Source organism: Nannospalax galili, unplaced genomic scaffold (genome assembly GCF_000622305.1).
Source record: "Nannospalax galili isolate Female #2095 unplaced genomic scaffold, S.galili_v1.0 scaffold752, whole genome shotgun sequence".
Classification (NCBI taxonomy): Eukaryota; Metazoa; Chordata; class Mammalia; order Rodentia; family Spalacidae; genus Nannospalax; species Nannospalax galili.
This window is the reverse complement of record NW_008333404.1, coordinates 1,079,065-1,091,051: the sequence shown is the minus strand read 5'-3', so window position 1 is coordinate 1,091,051 and position 11,987 is coordinate 1,079,065. Positions and strand designations below refer to the sequence as shown.

The window sequence follows — 11,987 nt, the reverse complement described above, 5'->3', positions numbered from 1 at the left end:
TATTTTTTTATGTGTTTTGCCTGTATGTATGAGTGCATCCATGCATGCAATGCCTATGCAGGCCAGAAGAGGGAGTTGGATCCCTTGAACTGGAGTTACTGCCAGTTTTTAGCTACCATGTGGGTGCTGGAAACCAAGTCCTGGTCCTCTTCAAGAGTAGCCAGTGCTCTTAACCACTGAGCTATCTCTCTAGCCCCCTTCCTCTGAGATTTTTGACATTATTAGCATCATGTTGGAATCATTGGCATAAACTAGTCCCCATTACTCCTTGGAATCCTCTTCCGGCCTTCTCCATACAAGGGAAAGGGTCAGAGGCCAAGGAATCTCACACACAATGACAAGGTGATTTAAGAATTAGTTTATTAGTTGGTGCTTCTGAGAACTCATGCAAAAATGGCACAGTTAGCAACAAGCAACAGTGGTGAGATGCTACTCAATAGCTCTCACTAGTGTCAGTGTGGCCTTTGAGTGTTGGAGCCAAGGGAAGCCAGGCCCCTCAAAGAGAGGGCTGAAAATGTGGAGGTGAGGGTCTAAGGGGCAGACTTCAGATCCAGATGTCAGAACTGCAGTCGCCCCCTGGGTATCGGAGTTCATGAGCCAGGGCTGGGCCAAGGGGCTCTTTTCCAAAGTCCACCAGAAAGTTGGGGTTCAACTTCAGCCCTCCATTTACTGTGTCTACATCGATTTGCAGCATGACAGAGCCTTCCCTGGAAGAGAAGAAGGGGGTAAGGGAGAGGTTGAGTGAAGATGGGTTCCTGAGGATGGAGCAGGGTCTGAATGGGCCATCAGTATGGTGGGGTCCCTAAAGAATCTTCAGAAGGTCAAATGACCCTTCTAGGAGAGGAAGGTTGGATTGGTAATCTCACCTGATGAGATCAGGGTAAAACTGTTTGTCCCAGGCACTGTACAGCGATGTGGTAACATAAAGACGCTTCCCATCTAAGCTGAGCTGGATCATCTGAGGACCTCCAGGCACCCGTTTTCCCTTGGGGGAAACCCAGAGGTCAGACTCAAAAGTAATATACAGATTGTCTAAGGGATTGGCATGCCACCTGGATCCCAAGAGCATCCCACCTACCATACTCCTTGAGCATGGATCTGGGGGCCCATAATGCTGGCAAGAAGTCCTTACCTTGACCACCAGAGGCTCTGGCTGGCACTTTAGCTCCTGGTCCTCCAGCACTTGCACAGGGCCTCCTTTAACAATGCTGCCCCCAAGAAAGATCTGGGTGCCGGGTGTAGAAGACAAAGGGGGACAACGGTGAGAGGTATTGTGGTGGTTAGTCTTCATGGTCAACTTCACTGGATTTTAGAATCAGCTAGGAGACACACCTCCTGGTTTGTCTTTGAGGGTATTTCCAGAGAGGTTTAATTTAGGAGGGAAGACCCACCCTGAATGTGAATGGCACATCCATGGACTGGGGTTCCAGATTGAATAAAGAGGAGAAAGCAAACTGAGCCCCAACATCCAACTCTGCCTCATGTTCCTACCGCCTTGCCTTCCGACTGTGATGGACTGTATCCCCCTCTTCTCAAATTGAAAGCCAAGATAAACCTTTCCTTTCATTGTTTCTGTCAGGTATTTTGTCATGGCAACAAGAACATTAACTCATGGGTATGAGCATTATAAAAGGGCAGTTTGCCTCTGTTAGGCTCCCTTACTCCTTTCAGACATGCTCCCCATGTTCAGCCATGACTCCACCATCCCTAAGGCCACATTTTTGCTTTTTTTGCTCCTCCTCATCCTCCAGCAACTTCACAACCTCTTTGCCATCCTCAGACTTTCTTCTTCCTTTTTAAAAAATATTTTAATTTTATGTGTATGAGTGTATTGCCTGCATGTGCACCTGTGTCATGCAATGCCCATGGAAGTCAGAAGAGGGTGTCGGATCTCTAGAACAGGAGTTACAAATAGTTGTGAGCTGCCATATGGGTGTTAGGAATCGAACTCAGGTCCTCTGCAAGAGCAGTCAGTGCTCTTAACGGCTGAGCCATCTCTCCAGCCAGTCCCCCTTCCTTTCTTATGCTAGAGCCTCTACCTGTCCAGCGAGGCAGGGCTTATTTGGGTTTGAGATGTCATACTGTCGCACATCACCATGAAGCCAGTTGCTGAAGTACAGGAAGCGGTCATCCAGGGACAGCAGGATGTCAGTGATCAGGCCTGGAGGAATGGGTTCAGAGGCTTTAAGGAGTCTTGCTTTCCAGGCCAGGAATCAACCCACCCATTCCTACCCTCTCCTAGGCACTCACCTGGCATTTCAGGCAACATCCAGCCCTTCACTTTCTTGGGGGGCACCTGGACCACCTTCTCCACTGACCAGGTACCTCCCTACATTGAGGAGTGGAGGGTGAGGTTAGGGACAACAGAGTGTACTTATCAGGATTGGAGGCAGGGAAGGAGCAGACATTGGGCCCTGTTACCACTCAGGTCTCCTTCCCTGCAAGCTGTAAGGGCAAGGATCATGACTGCTTCACCATAGCGTTGCCAATACTTGTCAGAATGGCTGATTCAGGTGCTCACTAAATAGGTTTTGTTTTGTTTTTTGAGACGGGGTCTCATGCAGCCCAACCTGGTCTCAAACTCTCTCTGTAGTTGAGGCTAGGTTTGAATCCTGCATCCATCTCCCTAATGCTAGGATCACAGGTGTGTACCATCATTCCAGCTTAAGTTTTGAATGAATGAATCAATATGGCCAATTAGGTTTCAAGTGTGCTATGGCTGAATGTCCCCACCAACAGTCATGCTGAAATTTAATCAATTTTGTGAAGCATTAAGAGGTGGGATATTAATTGGTTTCTTGAGACAGAGTTCTCACTATGTAGAAGAGGCTGACTTTGAACTTGCAATCCTCCCTCCACCTCCCAGTGCTGAGGTTACAGGTGTAAACCACTGTACCTGGCTAGGTAGGACTTTTAAGTAAGCAATCAAATTAGAGTGCTCATGAATAGATTCATCCATGAATGGGTTCATGAGTTATCTAGAAAGTGGGTCTGTTAGGCAAGCCAGTTTGTCTCTTGTGCATGGTCCTCTCACCGTGTGGTATCCTGTGATACCTCTGTAAAGAGTCCCTACCTACATGAAAGCCCTCACCAGATGCCACTTCTCAACCTGGATGTCCTAACCTCAGAAGTGAGCTAACCAAATCTCTATTCCTTATAAATTGTTCTGTCTGTGACAGTTATACCAACAAAAACCAGACCCAGACAAGGTGGACATTAGCCCGAACAGAGACAAGAGAGGCAAGGCATGTAGTGGCTTTTTTCTGTTCCTGGGGAAGCCCAAGGTAGTGGATCAGAGAAGGATGGCTACTGAAACCTGGGAGGAGGTGCTGATGAGACTGCTGGGAAGGGTGGAGGAGGGGCTATTACAGGATTACCTCATTTTTATAGAAGTGCTGGATGGTAGAGCTGAGGGCACAGCCCACGAAGCCCTGGGCTGCAGCTGGGTCATGCAAGAAGCGGACCTCCAGGGGGATGAGCCCATCTTTCATTTGCAGGGTCTGGATGAGCTCACGACGCTGCCAGTCCCACACGTGTAAGCGGCTCCCATATAGCCCTGAGGGAAGAGGGGATTGGGGCCAGAGGCGGGGCTCGGATCAGGGAGGGAGGGCAGGGAAAGAGGCAAGGGATGGATGTGGATTGGGGTAGGGCTGGGGGTGGGAAATGGGCACAAAGGACTCTTGAGCAAGTCTGAGCAAGACGTGGTACATCTTAAACTGTTACCCTGAATTTGGGTCCACATGAGGGTGGAGAGGGCTGCAGATCTGGACTGGAGTTTGGGGACTAAAGGAGTGTGGGCCCACATGGGGTCACATGGGGTGATTCTCACCGGCCTCCACATCAGCAGGGTTGAAGCCATCTTTGAGGACATTGGGAGCTGCCCATTCAGTGCTGATCATGACATTATGTCGAGGCTGGTACCAGAAGTCATAGCCCATTGGCGCAGCACCCCCTGGCCGCTCCCACGTCCCTTTCACCTCGAAGGTCTCCCCATCCAGCAGCACAAAACCCCCTGAGCAGGGAAGGAAGGAGGGGCTGAGGCAGAGGCCCTAGGCTGTGAATGCATTGCCTACCTTCCCCACCTGGCTTGCCAGCTCCTTATATTCAGGTGCTCAAAATGTCCCTTGCAGAGATGGCAGGTAGGAGGTGGGGCCTTCTAGTCTGGGTCCTCTATCTCCCATCTACTTTGTCCTTCTCTTTGGGAAACGTTCTTCCTTTTGAACAGAGAGCTAGCTCTTTTGAGACTCAGCCCTGTAAGTTTTTCTTGCCCAGTCTGCGACAACTATGGTGGGAGTCCTCCCAAGAGTCAAAGTGCTACTCTGCTCACTACAGTTTTCTATATTCTTTTGTCACTCAACATGAATAAATATGTTGCTTCCTCGAAGAGTATGCAGATACCTCGATACAGCTTCGCTAGCATAGTTGTCTATTCCTGTTAGGAAGTCTGGGAATATCATGCTCCATCTCCTGGACAGAGTTGGATGATCTTGGCTGATGTTGAATTCCAGGTCCTTGGATGCAGGACTCTTATGGAAATAAGACTCAGAGAGTCAGCACAGAGATTAGGTCCTAGATTCTGGAGCCATGGCACATGCCTGTAATCCCAGCACTCAAGAAGCTGAGGAAGCTCTCGGGTTGGAGGCCAGCTTAAGTCTCAAAATAACAAAACAACCAAAAATAAAATAAAAATTCTGGAACTCAACTTCTGGATCCAACTTCCAGCTCTGTGACTTTTTAGCTGTATGACCTTGGGTAAGTCACTTAACCAATTTGTGCCTCAGCTTTCTCTTATAAAATGGGGCTCATGATAGCACCTGCCCCATAGGTTGTGTCTGGCACACAGTAAACATTTTATATGTTGTAGCTCTGATCATGAAATGGCAAGTGTAAACACCAAGAATTCCAAAGCGGTTGCAGGGGCTACTCCAGGTGCCTCTTGATGTGTACTCAATAAATTTTTCTTTCTTAAAAAAAAAGGGGGGGGGCTGGAGAGATGGCTCAGCAGTTAAGAACACTGGTTGTTCTTGCTGAAGAACACATGGGTGCACTTACCTACATGCAGGCAATATGTGCATACACATAAAAAAAAGAAAGAAAGGCATGGTACACGTCTTTAGTGCTAGCACTCAGGAGGCAGAGACAAGTAGATCTCTGTGAGTTCAAGGCCAGCCTGGTCTACATAGTGAGTTCCAGGCCAGCTGGGGCTACAGAGAGATCCTGTCTCAAAAAGACCAAAAAAAGAAAAAAAAAAAAAAGCACTTGCTGCTGTTCCAGAGGACCCAAGTTCAGAGCACCCATATCAGGTGACTTTCAACCACTTTTAACTCCAGTTCTGAGGGATCCAATGCCCTCTTCTGGCTTCCTCAGATCTGGACATGTTTGCTCCTAAACACATGCACATAACTAAAATAATTATATGAAGAGACCTCAAGTGCTGTGAAATTTACTAATGCAGTCACAAAGGCTGTAATTAAATTTATAGATTTCCTGGATCCATGTTTTCACATTCCTTATGGGAAACTGTTCTGACTATACCTTTTAACAAAACTGAGACCCAGCTCATCTTCTGTGTGTTAGGGAGTAGGGAATGTACTCGGGGGCTGAACCCAGAGCCTCACGAATGCTAGGCAAGTGTTCTATCCCTGGGCTGTATTAACAGCCTTTTTAAATTTTTTTTTTTTTTTTTTTTTTGAGACAAGGTCTTGCTAAGTTGCCCAGGCAGGCAGGTCTTGAACTTGTGGCCTTTCTGCAGAAAGGGCGGAGCTGGAATTATAGGCCTGCACCACCAGGCTCAGTTAAGCCTCATCATTATAGGAATAGTTGAAACAACTGAAGTTTCTTGCTGACATTTTAAGTACTGAATAGGACTCAGCTCTCCCTCGTTCCTCATCCCATTTTTCCCCAGACTTGGGATCTGCTCCCCCCACAGACGGAGGCTTCCCAAACTTTATAGCTGCAGAAGTTTCTGTAAGCCCACAGTGCCAGTAGGTACCTTTGGCATTGCCCTGGGGATCCCCCAAGGAGCTGATCATCACCTCCCCGCTGGCCAGGCAGTGGCTAGTGTGCAGGTTGCCCAGGTTGCACTTGGCATGGATCTCACTGGGCTCAATGACCTGGGAAGGGTGAGGAATGGAGAGCTGTTCAGGGCTAGGAGTCTGACCCTCTGCTCTGAGAGCCCCTGCTTTATCTGCTGACCCTGCCCTCTTTTCCTTCAAGACATGGTCACAACTGTCCCTAAGGGAATACAGCAGATTCAGTCTGGTAACTGGGAGAAGTGAGGGAAGTCAGAGAAACTGCCACTAAGTTCCCAAGCAGAAAGCATCGACCTTTCCCCATCTCTCTTGAAGGCACTCACAACCTTGTACCACCATAAGCTCTTCTGGCCTGTCCCAGTGTTGCACCCCCAGATACCAGCGTTAGTATCTGGCACAGAGAGAAGGTCCAAATGGAGTGTTGAGAGGAAGACCTGGGGCTCCTGCCTGAGGGAAGGCTTGAACTTCTAAGCTGAGTGGGAAAGATGGCTGTCTTCCCCCCTCAGAGAAGAAGCCTCCTCTTCTGGTTCCCCAACCCATGCTGCTGGATGGTGCCAACTCAGCATGCCTAGGTAACTGTTCTGAAGTCTATCCTCCTTCCCTCCTGCTGAGCCAGATCCTGTGCAACCAGGAAGCCACTTGTTTAGTTTCTTTTGGGTGGGGAAGGGAAATTAGGCTCTCCAGTTATAAGGGCAGAAGACGTGCCTTGTGCAACTTTGGAGCACGGGGCTCAGAGCCCACATCTACCACATAGACTCGAGAGGAGATAAAACTGGGCAGCATCAGCTTGTTGCGTGACTTGGTGCTGTCCCCAAAGCAGCTGCTGCAGGTGTTCCATCCCGAGTGGTGCAGCTCGTCCTTCAGGTAGGGCATGGGCAGCCTGTGGATGACCTAGGATGGAGAGGGACAGGAGGTGCTGCTTACCCAGGCCATGTCTCTATAGACTCACTTTGGCTTGGTATCCCAGTACAGACTGGGTTTCAGTGCTCCCTCATCCAGGAGGAAGAGGGCAGAGAGGCAGGCACCCTGTGCAGTTTACAGCTTGTGTTAGAAGAAGGATGGAGTTAGGGAACCAGGGCTAGGGTGGGAAGCAAGCTTGGGGGTGCCAGTGCCCAAGCCTCATCTCACCTGGCTATACTGGGGAGACTTGGGGTCAACATCCACAGTGGCCAAATAATCTGGGGCCTCAATGCCTGTGTTTCGGTAAATACAGGGCAGGTAGACAATCTCCTCCCGGGGTCCTGGAGGGTAGAATGCAGTCAGAGGAAATGGAGGGGTGGAGAGGGGTGGCAGAGGCACCCCAGGGTGAGCCAGAGGGCTGAGGCTAGGTTCGAAGTCCCTCAACCCTACTGCAGGGTCAGCAGAGAGATGCTGGCTCTCAGACATGGATGATTACCTTTCATGGCCTCCAGAGGAGTAGGGTAGCCGGGGCCACACTTCTGGCATTTTGTAGCTGTGGAAAAAATGGGGGGTGTTGGCTGGAGCGGTTGGGGAGGGTTTTAATTCTTCCTACAGCCTGTAACACACACCTGAAAGGTAAAGGTAGACCCATTGCTGCCCCAGGTTCCTATTCCAGCCCCGTCACTCTGGCCTGTCCCTCATTCCCCAACCCTGAAGTGTGTTGAGAGTAGGGCAGAAAAGCTGGAGGGACATGACCTGAAAATGGACACACTGGCAGGACTTGAGGGAGGTGGGTCATGGCAAGTGGGGCAGAGGCTGTGTGCTCAGTGGTTTTGGCATCAGCTCTGACCCCAACCTCAGCCTACCTGAGTGGTCATATCTTAGCCCCAGTTTTTACTCCATCAGCGAAAAGGGGACGACAAGAATGCCACAATGGACTGGCATTATGACACACATTTATAGGGAGCCAGAAACAGGATCATGAGTTCAAGACCATTCCTATAGAGCAAGATCCTACCTCAAAAAACTGAGTTTAGGCCAGCTGTGATGGTGCACACCTTTAATCCCAGCACTTGGGAGGCAGAGACAGGTGGATCTCTGTGAGTTCAAGGCCAGCCTGGTCTACATAGTGAGTTCCAGGACAGCTGGGGGTACAGGGAGACCCTGTCTCAAAAAGACCAAAAAAAAAAAAAAAAAACCCCCCAAAACCCAAAACCTGAGTTTGAGGGGGGGCGTCTGGAGAGATGGCTCAGCAGTTAAGAACACTGGCTACTTGCAGAGGATCCTGGTTCAATTCCCAGCACCCACATGGCAGCTCACAACCATCTATAACACCAGTTCCAGGGAAATCCAACACTCTCTTTTGGCCTATGCGGACATCACATAATGGGAGTACTTATATACATGCAGGGAATATACTCATACAAGTAAAATTTTAAAATAAAGTATTAAAAAAAAACTGAGTTAGGGATGTAGCTTAGTGGTAGAGTACTTGCCTAGCCTGCTAGGCCCTGGGTTCAACCCTCAGCATGGCAAAACAAAAACCAATAAACAGCAAAATTCACGATGGGCTTTTGTGAGACCTAAAGGAACAGACAATTAAGCAATGCAATGTTGCTGGTTCACACCCAGTGAACCCTAATTGTTCTTGAGAGCAGGCACCTTTCCCCAAACGCATCCAGGGAAAGAGACTGGGACACTGCCTGGGTCCTGAGCCAGGCTGCAGGCCACATCCTGCTTTACACAACATATCCAGACAAGGGGGAGGAGACTGGGAAACAAGACTGATACCAGCTGGATGTCCTAAAGCCACTTTCTGCTTCCCCACCCACCACAGCTCTAGGGAGAAGCCCTTCCTGACCCTAGGGCCTGGCAAGAGAAGTCACCACAGTCATGTAGATCCACAATACCAGCCAGCCCCTTTGAGGAGAGCCACCAGGAAGGCCCCAATTTCAGAGGTGGGGCCAGCCTGCTAGGGGAAGAGTGGAGCCCTGAAGAACCCTGAAGAGGCTGCTGTGGGCTGAAAGAAATCCTGGAGTGGAGTTCATAGGACTGGGCACTGCCTCCAGCTCTGTCCCACAGCCACAAGTTAGAAGTAGGAAAGTGCAGAGCAGAGCCTTTGCTGATGCCTGGGAACTGCACTCCTAAAAACCTTAGGAAGTGCTGGGCATGGTGGTGCACGCCTTTAATCCCAGCACTCAGAGGCAGGCAGATCTCTGTGAGTTCAAGGCCAGCTCGGTCTACATAGTGAGTTCCAGGACAGCTGGGGCTACAGGGAGACCCTGTCTCAAAAAGACCAAAAAAAATAAATAAATAAATAAAAATGTCACAGTGAAACTCTTTATGCGCAAACCAAAAATTAAATTTTTTTGAGACAGGGTCTCACTCTGTAGCCCAGACTGACCTAGAATTCACTATGTAGCCCAGGTTGGCCTCCAGCTCCCTGAGATCTTTCTGCCTTGGTCTCCTGAGGGCTGGGATGACAGACACGAGCCACCACACACAAATTTAAGTGCGTGAAGAGGATCAACAAAAAGTATATTTGAACCAGGATCTTCAATCCCAGCAGAGGCAGGCAGATCTCTGTGTTTGAGACCAGCCAGGTCTATATAGTGAGTTCTAGGTCAGCCTATGCTACATGGTGAGACCCTGTCTCAAACAAAGCAAAACAAAAAGTGTGTTTGAAAATGCCAAAATGAGGGGCTGGAGAGATGGCTCAGTGCTTAAGAACACTGGTTGTTCTTGCAGAAGACCCGGGTTCGAATCCCAGCACCCACATGGCAACTAACAACTGTCTGTAACTCCAGTCCCAGGGGATCCAACAGCCTCTTCTGACCTCCATGGGCATTGCACAACAGGGGTGCACTTACCTACATGCAGGCAATACATGCATGCACATAAAATAATAAAATTGCAGGGCATGGTGGCTCACGCCTGTAATCCCAGCACTCGGGAGGCAGGCAGATCTCTGTGAGTTCGAGGCTAGCCTGGTCTACATAGCGAGTTCCAGGCCAGCTGGGGCTATAGGGAGACCCTTACCAAAAAACGCCAAAAAAAAAAAAAAAAAGTTTTAGAAAATGCCAAAATGTAACCTATTACCTTGGATACTAATTTTAAAAAGCTAATAAAGATAAGTTAATACCCTCTCAAAGATTTTTTTTAAAAGAACTGTGTAAAAATCTGAATACTATGACAGTGTATACAAAAGTCTTTCATAAGGTTGAAATAAAGACTGAATAACATGGATAGGACTGTCAGAGGAGGGAGAGAATGCTAGGCTGTAGGGTAGGGAACATTTAAAGGAATTGAGAAGGCTTGTTCTGTTATGCCAGGACTTGGTTCAGGCTGCCAGGGCAAGGAAAGGCAGTTGCTGGATACAGGAAGGGAGGGAGATTCATAAACTGCTAGACAGAGACAGAACTTTAAAGCCAGTCAGAGAGTGAGAGAGGACCGAGGCATGGGCACTAGAGCCTCTGCCCAGCTGTGCTTTGTCCTGCCGGCATTTCTTGGCCCAGCCCTTCAGGTTGCATTGTTCTGTGTGGGGCATTCTGCTGTCTCAAGCATCTCAAACAAGGTCTCTTAGCACCTTGAATTTGGATCCAAATGGGCATCTATGCCAGGCTAGTCAGTGGACATCCTGCCAGCGGGGGAATGACCAGCTCCAGGGGAGCAAGGATCTGAACTCTGCCACCCAAACCCAAACCTGGCCTGACACTCAGGAGCCAACAGACCTGAATAAGAGGAAGGAATAAGAGGACTGTGGAACTGGGGGGGGGGGGCACTGAAACAGATCCTCAGTGAGCGACTATGGTGATCCCCGACTTCCTTCCCTTCTTGACTGGTAGTGTGGAACAGCTTTGAGAGACCTGGGCACAGAAGGCTTGACTTCTCTACCTCCCAAGTAAGAAGGATTGTCTGTCTCTTATGGTGGCAGTGGAGACACGGGCTCCTCCAATAATCCTCACCACCATTGGATTTTCTCAGCTTCAGAAGGAAGTGGGATTCCCAGACCACCCTTCCTGGCAGTCCCTCCCCACTCCTTCCTAAGATCTTAGGCTAGACTGAGAAATGCTAATGTGCAGTAATCCCAGCATGCTAGTGCTTTACAAGTGCGCATGCCTTCAGGGTAGGGACAAGAGTCCATCCCTTTCTTCACTGCTCTCCCCACAGTCTTCAGTCATTTCCTAGAAGGACCCTTCAAACTAGGGGTGGACTCTGCACCGTTTTTTTGAAACCCCTTTCCTTACCCATGCTGCTGGCTGACGCTCTGGTCCTGCGGAGTTTGTCAGGAGTGGACAGAGACAACACAAAGAGCTGCTGGTTTGGAGGCAGGCTGTGTCAGGGAAGGGGCAAAGGGAGGGAATTTATCCAACCAATTAGGGGAGGGGTGGAGCAGTGGGGAGGGACCTGGTTGCAGTCCAAGGTAAACTACACAGGGCAACTGGCCAGAGGGCAGCTGGCCAGGATGCCATCAAGTGGCCTGGAGGCTGCTGTTAACTCACAAAGGGTGTGTGTGTGTGTTGAACCTGGACACATAGATCTGTGGCTTTAGTAGATATGTGGTTTGTGTCTATATAACATGCTCCTGTATACCTGTATGTTTCCCATACATGTGCCCGTATGTATGTGCCCGTATGAGTGAATTTGTGAGTGTTCATGTCTGCATGCGTGCATGTTTGTGTGTGCCCATGTGAGCAGGTGCCCATGGGGGAGAAGTGGTTGTGTGAGTATTCCTCTGCCTCCAAATGCTCATCTGTGTTTGGTCATTTCTCTTGGCATTTTGGGGTGCCCCTGACCTGTAAACCTGCCTGATCCTACTTCTACATCCAGGGCCAGTGCTCACTTAAGATTGTCCTTATTCCAGACATCCAGGCTTCATAAGCACGGTCCTTCTCACCAGGGACCCCTCACCCATGTCTTCCTGTACCACCTGCCCACAGCAGAGCCAGGGTTGAAGGGTGAGCCCAGGTTCTACTTTTCCCAGAACCATTCCTAACTTTAAGTGAAAGAAAGCTATTGCCTGTTATTACCTCTGATTACCCTCATAAACTTCAG

At 49.3% G+C, this 11,987-nt stretch overlaps 1 protein-coding gene across 1 annotated transcript; it reads right to left on the bottom strand.

Annotated features, from left to right (window-relative positions):
• Positions 1–342: 342 nt before the first annotated feature.
• Selenbp1 (selenium binding protein 1) lies at positions 343–11,296 on the bottom strand. The gene is made up of 12 exons (XM_008828225.3): positions 11,180–11,296; positions 7,429–7,485; positions 7,161–7,273; positions 6,738–6,923; positions 5,993–6,113; positions 3,830–4,012; positions 3,378–3,556; positions 2,251–2,329; positions 2,040–2,161; positions 1,133–1,225; positions 867–985; positions 343–707 (listed from the first exon to the last, which is right to left on the bottom strand). Exons 1-12 carry the CDS (start codon positions 11,181–11,183, stop codon positions 545–547), a joined length of 1,419 nt encoding a protein of 472 aa, XP_008826447.1. The 5' UTR covers positions 11,184–11,296; the 3' UTR covers positions 343–544.
• Between the last annotated feature and the right edge of the window lie 691 nt (positions 11,297–11,987).

Coding starts and splice junctions, on each gene's coding strand:
- Selenbp1 (XM_008828225.3), bottom strand. Junction 6,114..6,737: donor GTGCTCCAAAGTTGCACAAG/GCACGTCTTCTG, acceptor CACCCTTCCCAG/GTCATTGAGCCCAGTGAGAT. Junction 708..866: donor TTTTACCCTGATCTCATCAG/GTGAGATTACCA, acceptor CTTCTCTTCCAG/GGAAGGCTCTGTCATGCTGC.